The sequence below is a fragment of the Equus asinus genome, chromosome 14 (assembly GCF_041296235.1).
Source record: "Equus asinus isolate D_3611 breed Donkey chromosome 14, EquAss-T2T_v2, whole genome shotgun sequence".
Classification (NCBI taxonomy): domain Eukaryota; kingdom Metazoa; phylum Chordata; class Mammalia; order Perissodactyla; family Equidae; genus Equus; species Equus asinus.
Window position 1 is genome coordinate 47,077,540 of NC_091803.1, and position 15,893 is coordinate 47,093,432.

General features: G+C 61.8%; 5 protein-coding genes across 8 annotated transcripts; 2 read left to right on the plus strand and 3 right to left on the minus strand.

Moving 5' to 3' along the window:
• Positions 1–14: 14 nt before the first annotated feature.
• THOC6 (THO complex subunit 6) lies at positions 15–2,767 on the minus strand. The gene is made up of 13 exons (XM_014833175.3): positions 2,633–2,767; positions 1,954–2,069; positions 1,788–1,852; positions 1,594–1,697; positions 1,467–1,504; positions 1,337–1,385; positions 1,146–1,217; positions 954–1,056; positions 818–867; positions 664–726; positions 454–564; positions 237–371; positions 15–156 (listed from the first exon to the last, which is right to left on the minus strand). The coding sequence occupies exons 1-13, from the start codon at positions 2,669–2,671 to the stop codon at positions 76–78; spliced, it is 1,026 nt and encodes a 341-aa protein (XP_014688661.2). The 5' UTR covers positions 2,672–2,767; the 3' UTR covers positions 15–75.
• On the plus strand, positions 2,696–4,352 carry HCFC1R1 (host cell factor C1 regulator 1). 3 transcript variants are annotated; one of them, XM_044746368.2, is made up of 4 exons: positions 2,696–3,170; positions 3,416–3,527; positions 3,630–3,758; positions 3,981–4,352. In XM_044746368.2, the coding sequence occupies exons 2-4, from the start codon at positions 3,439–3,441 to the stop codon at positions 4,114–4,116; spliced, it is 354 nt and encodes a 117-aa protein (XP_044602303.1). In that variant the 5' UTR covers positions 2,696–3,170; positions 3,416–3,438; the 3' UTR covers positions 4,117–4,352. The 3 variants fall into 3 exon arrangements, with proteins under 3 accessions (XP_044602303.1, XP_014688662.2, XP_014688663.1); XM_014833176.2 differs by having other exon boundaries at positions 3,037–3,170; positions 3,471–3,527; XM_014833177.3 differs by lacking the exon at positions 3,416–3,527 and having other exon boundaries at positions 3,037–3,170.
• Positions 4,353–4,588: 236 nt separating this feature from the next.
• On the minus strand, positions 4,589–6,755 carry TNFRSF12A (TNF receptor superfamily member 12A). Its single transcript, XM_014833178.3, has 4 exons — positions 6,561–6,755; positions 5,708–5,812; positions 5,324–5,458; positions 4,589–5,242 (listed from the first exon to the last, which is right to left on the minus strand). Exons 1-4 carry the CDS (start codon positions 6,652–6,654, stop codon positions 5,187–5,189), a joined length of 390 nt encoding a protein of 129 aa, XP_014688664.1. The 5' UTR covers positions 6,655–6,755; the 3' UTR covers positions 4,589–5,186.
• On the plus strand, positions 5,341–9,974 carry CLDN6 (claudin 6). Of its 2 annotated transcripts, none has more exons than XM_014833223.3 (3): positions 5,341–5,476; positions 7,334–7,666; positions 9,140–9,974. In XM_014833223.3, the coding sequence occupies exon 3, from the start codon at positions 9,169–9,171 to the stop codon at positions 9,832–9,834; it is 666 nt and encodes a 221-aa protein (XP_014688709.1). In that variant the 5' UTR covers positions 5,341–5,476; positions 7,334–7,666; positions 9,140–9,168; the 3' UTR covers positions 9,835–9,974. The 2 variants fall into 2 exon arrangements, with proteins under 2 accessions (XP_014688709.1, XP_070341217.1); XM_070485116.1 differs by having other exon boundaries at positions 5,347–5,476; positions 7,334–7,388.
• Positions 9,932–12,190, minus strand: CLDN9 (claudin 9). The gene has a single exon (XM_014833235.3). The coding sequence runs from the start codon at positions 11,819–11,821 to the stop codon at positions 11,168–11,170; it is 654 nt and encodes a 217-aa protein (XP_014688721.1). The 5' UTR covers positions 11,822–12,190; the 3' UTR covers positions 9,932–11,167.
• Positions 12,191–15,893: the final 3,703 nt, after the last annotated feature.

A 15,893-nucleotide genomic window follows, 5' to 3' on the forward strand; every position in this document is an offset into this window, starting at 1 on the left:
AATTTTATTTGTTAAAAAAAAAAAAAAAAAGAAAAAACACTCCAACCCCTGGGATGGGGGTGGTGTTGCCAGAGGTCAGAAGGACAGGGAGAAGGCCCGGTAGCCCAGATTGGTGAAGACATCCACCCGGCAGCTGTTGCCCGCAGCTGTCAGGACCTGGAGGCAAGAGGAGGGTGACTGACCTACCCACATGCCACTGGCCTCCCAGGATCCCCACAGCCCCTTGCAGGACCCACCTTGCACTCAGGGGCTGCTGGCTGCTGGTTGAGGCTAAGGCTGAGCAGCCCTGGGGAGGAGCCAGGCACCTGGGCCTTGAGCTCCCCGCTCAGTTGCCACTGGTTGACACAGCGGCCCTGGCCAGCTGACAGAATCTGTAGAGGGTAGGAAGGAGGCTCAGGGGTCGGCTGGAGAGGGGAGCCGGACAGGGGTGGCAGAAGCAAGACGGGGCCTCACCAAGTCCTGGTAGAAGGTGACGTGCTTCTGTGGAGCCCGCATGGGGAAGATGGTGGTGGGCGTGGAGGATCGGAGGTGCCAGAGAGTAAGTGCTGGGCCCCCTCCACAGACCTGGGCAGAAAGGTGGGGGTCCCCAGCCACCATGAGCCACAGGCCCTCAGCTGGCAGGGCCTGGAGCTGCCACCCCATCCTGTATTCTGCCCAGCTCACCATCCAGTCTGAGTCAGTTGCCAAACATCCGATCCAGCGCCCATTGTGGGGCCTCGAGCACTCCTGGGAGGGAGGAGGGGAAGAGAGGAGGAGGTGAAGACACAGAGGATGCCCAGGGAGAAGGAAGGGACGACAGCATGGGGTGTGCCCTCACCTCGTGCTTGTAGACCTCGATCGTCTGGACCTCCTTGGCCGTGCGAAGGTCTGTGTGTGGAAGAAGGATGACAGGCACCCGACTCACCCCAGCCTCCCTCACCACCTCCTTTCCCTCCAACCAGACATTCCCTTACCCCAAAGCCGCACGGCCCCATCCTCGCCACCTGACAGCACCTCAGGGCTCCGCTCCCGCAGTGCCAGGCAGTGGATGTAGTCTGTGTGGCCCCGGAGGGCCCGCTGCAGGGAGAGAGAGAGTGTCAGGAGAAGATCCAGGAAGAATGCCCCTGGCTGCCAGCCTGACCGCCCCAGCTCCCTGGGCCTCTCACCGTGAAGGCCCCCGTCTCAAGGTCCATTGCATGCAACTGACAGTCTCCCCCTGCCAGGATGAGGGAATTCTCCTGCAGAGGAAGGCAGGGTGGGGTCAGAAGTCAATGTCAAATCAGGACAGGGAGAGGAGGAAGGATCAAAGTTTGGGCCAAGAGGGCAGGACAGCGCCTTAGTCACAAAGGGTTCAAACCTTGGGGACAAGAAGCAAAGCATTGATCTCAGGCACTTCCAGGCTGGTCCTGGGGGAGGGAAAGCGGTGTCAGCTCTGCTAAGGGATGCCTTCACCCCCACATGCCCTCTGCCACATGGCCCTGGCTCACCTGTACAGGGGCTGACGACGCCACAGCTCCTTACAGCCCTTCATAGAGGAAACACTGGGTGACCTCAAAGGTTCTCTCTTTCTGGGGCTGGGCGCCCCAGTGCTTCCCTCAGCCCCACACTCCTTACCTTCTTGAGGATCTCCACCCAAAGCCAGGCCTTCACCTCCCCATCCCCAGCACTGAGCAGATGTCGATCAGTGGAGACCATGCTGTAGACAGGCCCATCATGGGCTAAACGGAAATGGAGAGCCTGAGTGCCCCTGGCCTGCTCCCCTCCTCCACGCTGGGGTCCCCAAAGCCACACTCAACGGCTGCACCCACCTTGGAAGGTCACCACAGGCTTCTTACTTTCCTCCTTGGCCTCAGAGCTCAAAGCAGCAGACAAGCTGAAGGGAAAGGGGAGGGGGGCCTGAGAGTCAGAAGCAGGGGGCATCAGTCCCAGGAAGGCCAGGTGCCAGAGCTAAGGGGTGGTGGGGAGCAAGGGTACCTGAAGACGGCTATCTGCCCATAATTATTGCCGGCCGCCAGGAACTTCCCGCAGGGAGAGACACTCTGCGAGAAAATGGTCATGTGCAGGCGCTGCAGGGTCTGAAAGACTTCCATCTGTGGGGAGAGGCCAGATGAAGGCTGTCTGAAACCTCTGGGACCTCCAATCCACAGACACCTTCCTCCGGCCTCCCATTGCCCAGACTGCTCAGCCCTCCTTTGAGGCGGCCCAGCCAGTGGGCACCTGCCCACGCAGTGCCAGGGGTGGCTCCTGAGAAAGGGGAGAGTTGAGGTGTGATGCCTAGTAGGACCTTGAGCAAGCACCCAGCCTCTCGTCCAAGTTTCCTCAGCTGTCAAATGGAGCGCAAGGGAGATTTTGTCAGACTGGATGTGCTACTGTATAGTTTCACATAGGGCTGCCTCGTAGAAAGCGCTTAAAAAGTGGCTCTATTACCCCAGTACGTATTTCTACGTAAAACGTATTTCTAATCCCTACTCTCTCACTTTCGTGTTAGGCCCCCGAAGGATTTCTGGGTGACTCTCCAGCCCCCAGGCCAGAGTCCAACTCCCACGAAGAGCCAACGCAAAACAGGACTCAGGGAACAACTCCTCGCCCGCCCCTTCCGAGCCCGGCATGGACTACAAAGCCCAGAAGGCACCGCGCACCACGCCCGCCTCACCTGACCGAGGGGCACGGCGTGCGGCACAGCTCGCTCCATATCGAGAACTACAAGTCCCAGAGTGCTCCGCGCGCGACGCAATCTCACCAATCCCGACGTGCACGCGAGCGGCTCTCCTTCCTGGCACCCCGCCGCCCCAACACCGCTGGCCAACGTGGCGCGAAAGCAGCTGCCGCGTACCAACCCGAGCCCCAGGAACCGAGGTGACCGCCGCGAAGATCCCGGACACTAAGTGGCGCCCACCACAGCCCCGCTACGCCGGATCCCCTCCCCCACCCTGCCAAACAGACCCGCCTTCCAGCCGCGCGCCGCCCGTCTTCCACGCCTGCGCAGAACCTCCCCACTGCGCGCGCCTAAGGTCACGCCCCTCGAGTTGGGCCACGCCCTCAGGCTCCGCCCCTGTCGCCTGGATCCCACCCCTGCCCACAGGACCCCGAACCCCCATGATCCTGCAGCAGCCCCTGGAGCGAGGCCCCCCGGGTAGGGCCCAGCGCGATCCGCGGGCTGCCTCGGGGGCGCCCCGAGGCCTGGACACGAGGTGTGTGTGGGTGCCCTGGGTGGCCCTGGCCCAGGAGCGCAAGAGCTTTGGCTAGGGGCTCAGGGGTGGCCTGCAGGATGACACGCGGTAGGGCGAGTTGTCAGGGCTTGCACAGGAGCTGAGACGGGGTTGGAGGCTCGGAACTGAGACTTCTGCGGCAGGCTGCTGGATAGCCCGGGAGAGAGGGATGACTTGGGCGTCAGCTGAGACAGGCATGAACTGGGGGCTCCTGGCTGACCCTGCAGGCTCAGGCAGGCAGATCCTCGGGATGGGGTGCACCTGGCTCTCTTTTCTTCCCAGCTCCCCTCTCCGAGGAGCTGTGCCCATGAGCACCAAGCGGCGCCTGGAGGAGGAGCAGTGAGTTTGGGGGCAGGGAGGGACTCCCAACAAGACCTCAGGTCCCCATCAGACTACCTCCCCTCTGAATATCCCACCCTGCCTGCCTCCCTCTCTCCCCAGGGAACCCCTGCGCAAGCAGTTCCTGTCTGAGGAGAACATGGCCACCCACTTCTCTCGACTCAGCCTGCACAATGACCACCCTTACTGCAGCCCCCCCATGGCTTTCCTCGCAGCTCTTCCCCCACTCAGGTAGGCAACATCCACTATCCACCGGCTGGGCTTTCTGGAGGATCATAGCCCGCCCTCGCAGCCAATCTCCAGGCCCTGCCTCATTCTGCTATTTTTAGATTCTAGCCAACTTCTGTTTCCCATCTTGGCTTCTTGGAAGGTGCCTACAGCCCAGGAGCCCCTGGTGGGGGGTGGCTCTGAGAGGCTAACCTCAGTCCTGTACCCTGTCAATTCCTCTTCCAGGAGCCCTTGCTCTGAGCTGTTTCTCTGGCGCTACCCTGGGAACCTGATCCCCGAGGCCCTCCGGCTACTGAGGCTGGGGGACACCCCCACCTCCCACTACCCTGCAACCCCAGCTGGGGACATAATGGAGCTCTGAGTGCTGGCAGGCGGTGCCCCTACTTGCCTTCCTTCTTCACAACAGGGGAGACCAGCACCCCCACGAAGGGACCAGCTGCCCCGCTCTTCCTCCAGACCGGGCCTCTGGGCACCAGGACCTTCCTCTAACAGAGGAGGACACTGAGCTCACAGAGCCCTGGGGTGGGAGGAGCAGGAACATGGGGAGAGAGCTCCCTCCCCCGGGAGAACTGAATAAAGATTGCTGAGTAAATGAAAGCTTCTGTCTGGAACCCAGGGCCTTTGGGAAGAGGGTAAGGGCTGGGGTGCTGGACGCTGTGATTTCTCCTCAACATCTTCCCTGGAAAACAGTCAGGGCCCGGGCCAGGTCGGGCAGGCTGGGCTCAGGCATTGAGAATGTGTGAGTCAGAGCCTCGCCCCCGCCCCCGCGGCTGACTCACTCCTCCCGCCAGCTCTGGGAAGTGGGGCTGGGGATCAGGCCACTCTCCGAACCATTTAAAGTTAAAGATTCTTTTATTAATAAATTCTCCCTCCCCTCCAAACTTTCTCCCCAAAATAAATATTTCCCCCCCTTTTGGGGTTGAGGGGCAGTGTCTTCGGGCCAGCCCCACTAGAGGGCCGGCCCCACTAGAGGGCCAGCCCCCTAGTGTTAGGAACAGGTCCCTAACCCCCCAGGGTGAGACCCCTTGGTGGAATTTCAGTACATCTGAGTGGGTGGGGCCTGGTGGTGTGCCTGTCCCTCAGGTCAGCCTGGCCCCCAGGCCATGGTGGGGAGGGGGACCCCCTTGTGCAAATGCTGCGGTTCCTTAGTGTCAGCTGCCTGGTGTGAGCCAGCTTGGGTCTCCTTTTCTGTCCTGGAGCCAGGGACAGGGCGGTCAGACACCTTGGAAGGCTCCTCTGGAGCCTGAGCCCAGGCCTCAGAGAAGTGATTCACCCGACCCCCATCCTTCCACACCCCTGTGGTTGGAGCAGCCTGGCTGGCTCTGGCTGTGAGTCTGGGAGGCAGGGGCTGGCTCCAGAATGAGTGAGTGAGTGAATGAATGAATGAATGATGAGTAGGTGAGGCCTCCTCCTGGCAGGGGGCGCTCCCTGTCACTGGATCAGCGCCACGCCAGGACAGCCTTCCCCGCCGGTCTCCTCGATGGGGGCTGCAAGATAAGAAGAGGGGTAGTCAAGAGCAGGGGAGATGTTGAGAAGTGATGGCAGGCGGGCGGGCCGGGCACACTCACTGGTAAACTTTTCTCTCCTGCGGCACCGTCTCCAGACCAGGAAGCCGGAAAGCAGTCCCAGCACAAGGGCCAGGCTCAGGGCGCCCCCCAAGATGGGCCACAGCAGCCGGAAGGAGGCTGGAGGAGCGGCAGCGCCTGGGGGCGGGACTCGAGGTCAGACCTCGCCCCTCTCCGGGCCAGCCCCGCCCCCTAGACCTGACCCTCAACCCTTTTCCCCACCGTGGCCCCTACCCTGATTCGAGTCCCTTCCCCACTCCCGCTTCTCCGCCCCCCACCCACCACCATTCACTCCCCAGATCTGAAGCTCCCTGCTTCCCTCACCACCCTAGCAACCCCCTCCCACAGTCAGGGGACCGCTCGCCTCTGGCCCCGCCCCCCACTCACAGCCCAAGCAGAAGTCGCTGTGCGGTCGCGCCGGGCACGACGCGCAGTCCATGCACTTGTCGAGGTCTGCGCTCCAGGAGCTGCCGCGAGAGCAAGGGGTGGTGCCTGGGGAGGGGGCCGCGGGTCAGAGACTGGGGGCGGGGCGCGGCTATTCTGGGGGCTGAGGTCAGGGTCGGCCGGCTCGAATAACGTGAGTCACCGGCGCCCTCCCCCCGCATTCCTCACAGGTGACCGCACGGCTCGACCGGGACACGGCAGCGCGGGGGGAGGGGGCGTAGCGCGGGACGCGGGGTGGGGGGGAATCAAGTCCCCACAACCCCCCCCCCCGCCGCCGGCGGGTGACTCACTCCCGGGCACCGGGCCCGACCCCGGTCCCCTCCCCCCGCATAGCTGGGCACTGAAGTCACCGGATGGAAGGGGGCACCCCACATGGTATAGGGGGCACAGACCCCCGAGCCTCTCGACACCCCCCCCGGACTCTTGGGTCACTGGGGCTGGGCAGACCCAATGTTGACCGGACTGGGGGCGTGCCCCCTCACCGGACGAGACATCCCGCCCTTAAACTTTCTCTCAACTTCCGAGTCCGGACTTTCGGGACAGAAGCCCCCTCCTGAGTTGGAGAGGCGGGAAACTGAGGCCGGGACTGCGGATGACGTTCCAGGCGGGATGGGACTTCCCCTGACCAAGGAGCGCGGTGTCTGGAGACCACTTGACCCCAGATCCCCACGTCCGCCTAGTTCCCCCAGTTCTGCCTGCTCCTCTAAGCCCCCACTGCCGGTCTCGCGATCCCGGGATGGGGGTTCCCCCGGCTCCCACGCCCTCCCGCCCGCCCCTGATCCCGCGCCTGGCATACCTGGCACCGGCTCCCCGGCGGCGGCGCGCAGCAGCGCCAACCCGAGCCCCAGCACGAGGAACCGCAGCCGCGGGCGCAGCGGGCCGGGAATCATGGTGCGCGTCCGGCGGCCGCTGCCGTCTGTGCCAGCCGCCCGCCTGCCGGGCAGACAGGGGCGGCCCCGCCCCCGCCCCCGCCTTCCGGGGCGGATCCCTCGCCTCGGCCGGCCCCACGATCCGCTCCTGGACGTCCCGCCCAGCCCGGCCGGCTAAATTCAGTTATTCGCTCCACAAACACGGTGTCCGCGCGCGAGCGGCCGGGACCCTGCAGGGACGCAGACCCGCCTGGCCCTGCCCTCTGGGAGCTCAAGTCCGGGAGGCGTGTGTTGGGGACAAGGGAAATCAGACACGAAACAACCCATCGCAGAGATAATTGCAGCTTTCTTTAAAACCCCCGGGGGCATAATAATAACATAATAATAATGTGTCCTTTATTTTTTTTATTGAGGTAGCTGCTTTATAGCATTATATAAATTTCAGGTGTATATCATCATATTTCGATTTCTGTGTAGATTACATCATGTTCACCACCCAAACACTAATTACCATCCGTCACCGTACACATGTGCCTTCTCACCCCTTTTGCCCTCCTCCCTCCCCGCTTCCCCTCTGGTAACCACCAATCCAATCTCTGTATCTATGTATTTGTTGTGGTTCTTAATAATGTGTTCTTTAATATCTACCTTAGGATATAGTTACATAGTAAAATGTGATCTTGTTGTCTCCATTTTGCAGAGTGTGAAGCTGAGGCTCAGGAAGGTTGGGAGAAGTTCCCGAGGTCACAGAGCTAGTAAGTGGCGGAGTCGTGACTCAAGCTCCGTTTGGGTCTCACCCACTGCGGGCCCCGGCGCCAGCCGGCACCCAGGCCAGATGCGGGCGCAGCGGGCCCGGTCTCGAGCGTCCCCCATTGACGAGTTTAGGATTCGCGCGCCTGCCGCGGCTGGACTGGGGTCTCTGCCCCTCCCCGGGCGGTGGTCCGGTGACGTCATTGCCTCTTTAAGACCCCCGCCTCCGCCCCCATCCCCACACTCGGCCGGCTCCTACGAATCCCTGCGGACTGCTTCGCAGGTGAGCCTGGGGGAGGTGTGCGTGTTGGGGTGAGCAGGTAGACGCCTGGAGGAGCGGGGTGCATGTGGCGTGGCGGCGTGGGGGGTGCGTGTGACCTGACGGCGGTCCCCCGGGCGGCGACCCCCGGAGTGGGGGCCACACGGAAGCCCCAGAGCTGATCCGGTCCTTCGGCGGCCCCGGCAGGGTTAAACGCCCCTCCCCCTCCCCCAGGACAAAGGCACCGAAACCCGGCTCCCCTCCCCCACCTGCGCTGCCTCTCTGGGGCGGGGCTCCCCTCCCCCTCACCTGCCGAAGAGGACCCTGCTGCTGGCGCCGCCATTAAACCTCTCCGGGTCGCAGGGTTCCCAGGCTGGGGGGCTGAGGACACTCTCTTTCGGGTCGGACTCAGAGGGAAACAGGTGTCGACAGCGGGACGGGGCGCCCTCGGACCGAGAGCTGGGGCTCGCTTGGAAGGGAAAGGTGCCGGGTGCCTAGGCCGGCGTGTCCCCGGCCCTAACCCCGCCAGAGGCCTGGAGGGCTGACGCCCGGGTTGGGATGAATGTGGGCTGGCGGGCCCCGTGCGATCTTCCCCGAAGTCCTGAGCTCGGCCGGTGTAGGGCGAGGTGCAAACGAGAAGCGAGTGGAGAGTCTGCCCTCTGGCCACACTGCCGGGGCTGGGGCTAAGTTTCTGTCCAGGCCGCGCGCGGCAACTTAGAGCACTGAAGAGCCACAACAGGGCCCTGAACAACACTGATCCCAGTGGCGACCTCCAACACGAAGTGGGATGGGATGGGATGGGAGACAGGTGAGGGTGCCCCCGCTGCTGCAGAGCAGCTGGTTAACCGGACAGACTCCAAGGGTTTTAGTTTCTCTTAGGGAAGTTGTGTCCTAAGATGATGGCATTTGGGGCAGAAATACACAAGAAAATGTCCCCAACCTTGGGGACAGAGGAGCAGGACCCAGTGAGGCAGCCGGGGGCCTGAGGGAAGGAAGTGCTTTTGGGTGGGAGGGTTTCGGTTCTCTTGCCCCTCCTAGGTTTGATGGGGGCTGAGTGTGCCAGATGGGGGCAGGCGAGACCAGGTGATGAGTCACCCGGACACAAGCTCTTAAAATCAACTGGTAATCGCCTCTCTGGGATACGGAGCCAAGTTAGGGTGAGGGGTTTGGACACTTCTGTTGGGTGGTGGGAGCAAGCTTGGATCTCTAATCTTGGTGTTGAAACTGACAAGTTTTGAGCCTGAAATTCATGGCTAGAGCTAGCTCGGGTCTGTGTGCCCAGTGAAAACCACCTGGAAATGGTGCTCTGTTGTCTCATCCTCTTTTTGGCAGTTTGCTGTTTGATAAAATGCATCCCCAGTGGCTGAGGCCATGGACCAACTTTTGTATAGGCTTGATATTTCGTTTGCACTCAAAACAGCCAGGATTGGGTTGCTTCCTTACTCTTGTAAACCAGTGCCCATCTGAACATCACTCTGCTTCTGTGCTCCCATGCAGCTCCTCTCAACTTCAACCTCAACCTCATCATGGCCTCTGCTGGCCTGCAAATCCTGGGGATCATCCTGACGCTGCTTGGCTGGGTGAATGCCCTGGTGTCCTGTGCCCTGCCCCTGTGGAAGGTGACCGCATTCATCGGCAACAGCATCGTGGTGGCCCAGGTGGTGTGGGAGGGGCTGTGGATGTCCTGCGTGGTGCAGAGCACGGGCCAGATGCAGTGCAAGGTGTACGACTCGCTGCTGGCACTGCCCCAGGACCTGCAGGCAGCCCGCGCCCTCTGTGTCATCGCCCTCCTCGTGGCCCTCCTTGGCCTGCTGGTCTACCTCGCTGGGGCCAAGTGCACCACCTGCGTGGAGGACAAGGATTCCAAGGCACGTCTGGTGCTCGCCTCTGGGATCATCTTTGCCATCTCAGCGGTCCTGACCCTGATCCCCATCTGCTGGACTGCCCATGCCATCATCCAGGACTTCTACAACCCCCTGGTGGCCGAAGCCCAAAAGCGGGAGCTGGGGGCCTCCCTCTACCTGGGCTGGGCGGCCTCTGGCCTTCTGCTGCTGGGTGGGGGGCTGCTGTGCTGCACCTGCCCCTCTGGGGGGTCCCGGAGCTCCAGCCATTACATGGCCCGATACTCAGCATCTGCCCCACATGCCACCTCTGGGGGTCCCTCCGAGTACCCTACTAAGAATTACGTCTAATTGGGGAGGGGAGTGGGGGCTCCCTTGACAGTGGAGCCTAACCCTGAGCTGGAGTCATCGAGAGGGTGATCCATGACAGCTTTGGGGTTGTTTTATCTTTTGGTTTTGCTTTTTATTTTGGGGGGTGGTATTTTTTAAGTCTGTTTGATAACCCAACCAAGAAGAAACTCAGTTTTGCCTCTGGGCTCTGCTGCTGGCATTTCTCACCTCTGGGTGATGGAACCAAATCTCTGGATCGTTCTCCACCCTGGACATACCCATCTGGGAGGCCAGCCTGGAGCTGTGGGTCCAGTGTGAAGGCTGCTTGCTGTCCAGGGGCTGTCAGCCTGTCCCCGAGAGTTCCTACTGCTGCCGGGGCAGGGCTTCCCTTGCTGGTCAGGCCTCTAGAACCGCCGGGGCTCTTGAGCCTCCAGTAGCCTCTAGGAGAGCAGGTAATAAGTTACAAGGAATGCCCACCTCCAAGTCTCTTGGCCTCTGGCTCCTCCATCCTGAGTCTGGTCCCAGCTGTGCAGTAGACCCCTGACCCTCTCCCCCGTAGCCCCTGTACACTCTGCCATGCCCTGCCCACACTCACCAGTTTTTGCTAAATAAAGCACGTTTTGTTTTGTTCCTTGCCTTTGGTGTTGCTGGGGGGCTGCCGAGGGCTGGCCTAGCAGGAGGAGGAGCTGGGAGCAAGTAGCTCATCTCCTTTGTTGCCCCCATGCCTTGCATGACCTGAGTGAGGTTACCAACCGGGCAGGACCTGGAGCAGGCCTTGGCCTGGAGAGTCCACCTGCCCGTCCCTGCCCAACCACAGATCAAAGGAGCCGAGTTACAAATGCTCTATTTATTCCTGACTTGCACGTGAGGGGTGGGGCTGGGGTGGGCCACCAGTGACGGTGGGCTGGGCCTCTGGCCTGAGGGAGACTGGCTGCTCCCAGAGGGCCTGGCCCGGGCCTCTGGATGTAGGTGGTGGCTAGGCTGGCAGAGACCAACTCCAGAGCAGGGAGAGCATGATCCACTCATTTTGGAGCCAAGGAGCTACTGCCCTTTGGGTGAGGTCCAGGTTCCTAGAGTAGGGGAGGGCTCAGAGAGGAAGAGGAGGGCCAGCCTGTGTCCTAGACAGCAGAAGGAAGCAACTTGTCAGGCGAGGCGGAGGCAGGCCAGGGTCCCCCATCAGCTCAGGCCCTGCCTGAGTAGAGGTGGGGGCAGGCCATGAGGTGGGTGTGGGTGCAGCCAGACCTGACTGGAGCTTCTGGAAAGTGGATTTCACCTGGGGAGGGGTTGACAGTAGAAGGCAAGGGTTAAGCAGGGTGTCAGCATAAGGTCAAGTCTTCTGGGGACACCCTCCACCTCACACGTAGTCCCTCTTGTCCAGCCCAGACGCGCCGGAGCGAGAGGGGATGGAGTAGCCCAGCCTCGGTCCGCGGGGGCGGTCGATCTGGGGCGGGGGGCATGTGCAGCAGAGGAGGCCCCCGCCCAGCATGAGCAGGGCAGCTGCTGCCCAGCCCAGGTAGAGGGAGGCCCCCAGCTCCCGCTTGAGGGCCTCGGCCACCAAGGGGTTGTAGAAGTCCTGGATGATGGCGTGGGCCGTCCAGCAGACGGGGATGAGCACCAAGATGCCCGAGAGAAGAAGCATGACACCGCCGGTGAGCACGATGCGGGCCTTAGCAGCTTCGTCCTCCACGCAGGTAGTGCACTGGGCCCCCGTGATGGCCACCAGCAGCCCGAGCAAGGCCAGCAGAAGGGCAATGACACAGAGGGCGCGGGCTGCCTGCAGGTCCTGGGGCAGTGCCAGCAGCGAGTCGTACACCTTGCACTGCATCTGGCCCGTGCTCTGCACCACGCAGGACATCCACAGCCCCTCCCACACCACCTGGGCCACCACGATGCTGTTGCCGATGAATGCGGTCACCTTCCACAGGGGCAGGGCACAGGACACCAGGGTCCCCAGCCAACCCAGCACGGCCAGGGTCATGCCCAGTAGTTCAAGACCAGTTGAAGCCATCTGTGCCCTCGGTTAGGTCTTCTCAACCGTTGGCAGCCTGGTTGACTCGGAGGGGTGGGTCAGACACTGGGTGAGGGTCTTGGCGCCCAGCAGAAGGGGAAGTTGGCGTTCTCAGGCCTGGACAGTCCTCACATCTGTGGGCTCTTGAAAGGCACCTCCTTGCTCCGTGCCCCTCACAGGTGTGTCTCTGACCCTCGACAAACACAAATCAGCCTCGCGGTCCTGCTTAGCTAAGAGGCGAGTGTCCCCTCAGAGGCCGGTTGCCTGTCAGATGCCAGGTGGCTGCTGCTGCTCCTGCCCCCCTGCAGTCACATCCAGCCACCACCCCTCTGACCCAGCTTGCACAGACCCTTCCGACCCACCTTCAGGCTGGCGCAGGTTCACACTGTGCGGTGCACACACTGCAGGTGCCACTTGGGGACTCTGCTGGCTCAGGCTGCAGGCGGGGTTTTAAGGCCGAGGCAGGGGAGGAGCTGGGAGGCCAGGACTGGGGAAGCCGAAGCTACAGGGAGGAGGTGGGGCTGGGGGTGGGAGGGGGTCCTCCGGGTCAATGTGGGGGGTACTGTGACCAGGAAGGAAGAGGGGAGGAAAGAACATCAGTGCATGTGGGAACGCGGAGACAAAGGAATGGGGAGACTGAAGACCAGGAGCTGAGTAAGGAATGAGGCACCTCACTGCCTCCTGAGTGCCCCCCGCCGCCCCTCCCCTGCTGCCTTTGTTCTCCGCCCCGTTTTGTTTCCTGATGCAGATGCACCCCAGCTCCCCTAGTATCGCACACCCCCGCCTGTCCCCCTGCCCGCTGGGGACTCTCCGGAATCCGATCTGTCTCCTGTCTCAGCCCAGTGGCCCTGGCGGCTCCCGAGGGAGGGGCCCTGCCAGCACTGTTCCCCGGGCGACAGGTGCCTGGCGCCCAGCTCAGGTGGCATTGCCCAGGCAACGGCCTAGAAAACCACCCCCCACTTCTCCCTCCGCTCAGGTGTGCCCTCCCCACCCCTGCAGCTGAAACTGGGGCCGAGCTGAGCTGAAGTCTCTGGGGTCCAGGGGGTGGAGGTGGGGGCGAGACAGGAGCCCTGAGCCGGTGAAGCCCCAGGATGGGCTCTCCTCCTTGGGGAGTGATTGATCTCTCTGGACCAGATGCCACGGAAGAGGGCGGGGGAGGGGGGGTAAAGCCCAGGTGACTCTGGCAGCCCTGGGCCCTGCCTCACAGTCCTCAGGAAACACCACCTCCTAAAGACCCCCTCCGAGCCTGTGACGCCCCTGGTGGAGGGCATCCTGGAGTCACACAGGCCACGGCTCAAATCCTGCCCCCTCCCAGGATAGATCATGGAAGATCAAAGTCTTTAACCTCCTTGGGTTGAAGACCGCTTTGAGGCCGGCCTGGTGACAAAGCACTTAAGTGCGCATGTTCCGCTTTGGCGGCCCGGGGTTTGCCGGTTCCGACCGCTTGGCATGCCATGCTGTGGTAGCCGTCCCACACATAAAGTGGAGGAAGATGGGCATGGATGTTAGCTCACGGCCAGTCTTCCTCAGCAAAAAGAGGAGGATTGGCAGCAGATGTTAGCTCAGGGCTAATCTTCCTCGAAAAAAAAAAAAGACCCCCTTTGAGAGACCTCATGGGATCCACAAACATGAGCCCCTCATTTTGAGGGGTGGATCATGAACTCCCTCAAGCCCCTCCCTGGGTGCCAAGAACTGAGGGGAAGGGGGCCCTGAGGAAAGTTCCTTCCATTCGTACACTTTCTAGGTGGCTGGGAGGACACTCAAAGTCGGGCCTCACCTGGGGGCACCTCTGGCCTCCACGCCTCCTCCAGAGGATGGCCCCCCCGCCTGCCTGGCTGCCCTGGGAGGAGGCAACTGTGAGTGGTGCCCAGGAGGGCTGGGAGCCAACCTGGAGCAGACCAGGGCAGTGGGGGCGGGGCTGGGAAGGCCCCCCCTTGCACACCTCTCTAGCCCCAGGGAGGGGTGGGGTGCAGGGCCCTCCTCACCTGTTCAGTGGGGCTTCATTTATAAAGGATTCTAACTTCCAGTGGGTGCATTGCTTCTGGGAATGGGTTTTGGCATATTTTGGAAGAGAGGTTTATACTTTCATCAGATTTGCAAAGGGGCAGGTGACCTAAAAAAGCTTAAGAACTCCTCTCCCTAAAGTGGGGAGCCTGAGGCCAGCGCCCAGCAGGGTCTGAAAGGCTGACTCTGACTCCGGTGGTTAGGGCTTCCTCACACCTGTGCCTCCACAGCCTGAGGGGCTGGCCTGGTGGACCCCTGGACATGATGGGCAGGAAATGGCTGGAGCCCCCTGCTGGCTGTGACAGCATGGGGAATCTCGGGGGGCAGTTTATCCAGCTCTTCCAGGCCCTGGGGCCTCAGATTTCACGGGGGTAGGGGTGGCTGAGAAGAAGGGCAAATAGAGGCAGGCCTCCAGGGGCTCCCTCTGCGCCCTCCTTCCAGGGCCAAGAGGAATCCAGCTGCACTGGTTCGGGCAGGTGTCAGGTGGCAGTGGCAAGCCTGGGTCCCTCGAGGGGCCCACCGACCCGCCCACAAGGCCTCCCATCCTGGGCAGCCCCTGCCCAGGGCCTGTTCTCTCCCCTGGGCCCAGAGAAACAGTCTGCCTCCTGCCTTGGGTGCAATGTGACCTTATTTGCCTGGGACATTCCTGGTTTGAGTGCTGAGTTGCATCTTGGGGACACTGGGACAGTTGGCCCGCCTGCAGTCAGGCCTTGCTTCAAGGGCCCACTAGTTCCACAGGCAGCTCCAAACCCGCAGAATTGTGATGGGGCCTGGAGGGGGTGGCACATACCAGGGAAGCGTCGTGCCTGTGTCCTGAGATGGCACTATAAGGACCCTATTTTTTTAGATCCCAGTTCCTCTTTGGCCCAACAGCTCTACACTCAAGCAAAGAGGGAGATGCCCTCACTGCCAGGGGCTGGTGGGCCACACGGGAGATGGGTGGTCAGAGGATGAAGATACCCCCCTTGCCCCCACTGCGAGACCAATCCCTGCTGGACCTGCCTCCAGGGTAGCCAAGGTGGCTTCAGCTTCCTCCCACCTAAGTCTTTCCCATCTTGGATAAGACAAGCCACCTCCCCCGGAGGCCTATAGGTAGAGAAAAGTAGGGAAATAGTTCGAGAACTAGGGGAGGCGGGAAGGGGCAGGTCAGGGGAGCTGCCCACTGGAGGGGGTGCAGCAGACGGCAGATTCCCAGGCACCTGGGCAGGAGTGCGCGTCCCACCCTCAGTCCCCAACCCTCCTTAGGCCGAGGCTGGGAGGCCCCAGGCCCTCTCTTGGGTCCCCTAGTCCACCTGGATTCAGTTGAATCTGGGAAGGGAAGGGTTAATGTCGGGGCCTAAGTAGGGCCTGACTCCGGGAATGCCACCGATATGGAGAGGTGGGGACTCCCTCTGCGCAGTTACCATCTCAATGGCACTTTCACAAGTCCCCTTGAATCCCCACCCCCATCCGCCTCCGCCTGGGATAGAGGTGGGGGAGGGGAACTACCCTGGAGGGAAACGGAGGCACGGGGTGCGGGGCCTCACCCTCCTTGCCCCTGCAGGGAGTGACAGAACTGGACCTGGTCTTTGTTCCCTCCGGGAGGGCAGGGGACAGGGAGGCTCAGGTGGGCAGAACTGGAACTCGGCTTAGATGGAGCGAGGGTGGAAGTGGGTTAATTCCAACCCCATTGTCTATCTCGCTGTCTTTACAGGGGAAGCATGGCCCAATGACAAAGAGGGAAACGAGCAGTCGGGAGAGCTGCGGTGGTGCCAGGAAGGGTATGGGGTGGACATGGAGGCTGCACCACAACCCCAGGACAGCATCACCTGCTGTCTTGGGGAGGTGCCTGAGGCCCTGATTTCACAGGCAGAGAAGCCAAGTCCCTGGCTCCCAGAGGAAAGATGCAGATGAAACGTTGAGGTCCCCTAGCAATTCCCACTGGTTTACCTACCCCATTTTATGGACAAGGAAACAAGCTCAGAGAGCTGCGAGAACCCGGCCAGGTCTCCACGCGGGAAACGGGACAAGCCTGATGCAACCTCAGACCCCGACTTCAAAGCCCAGCTCTTTGGCCAGCGCCACAGGC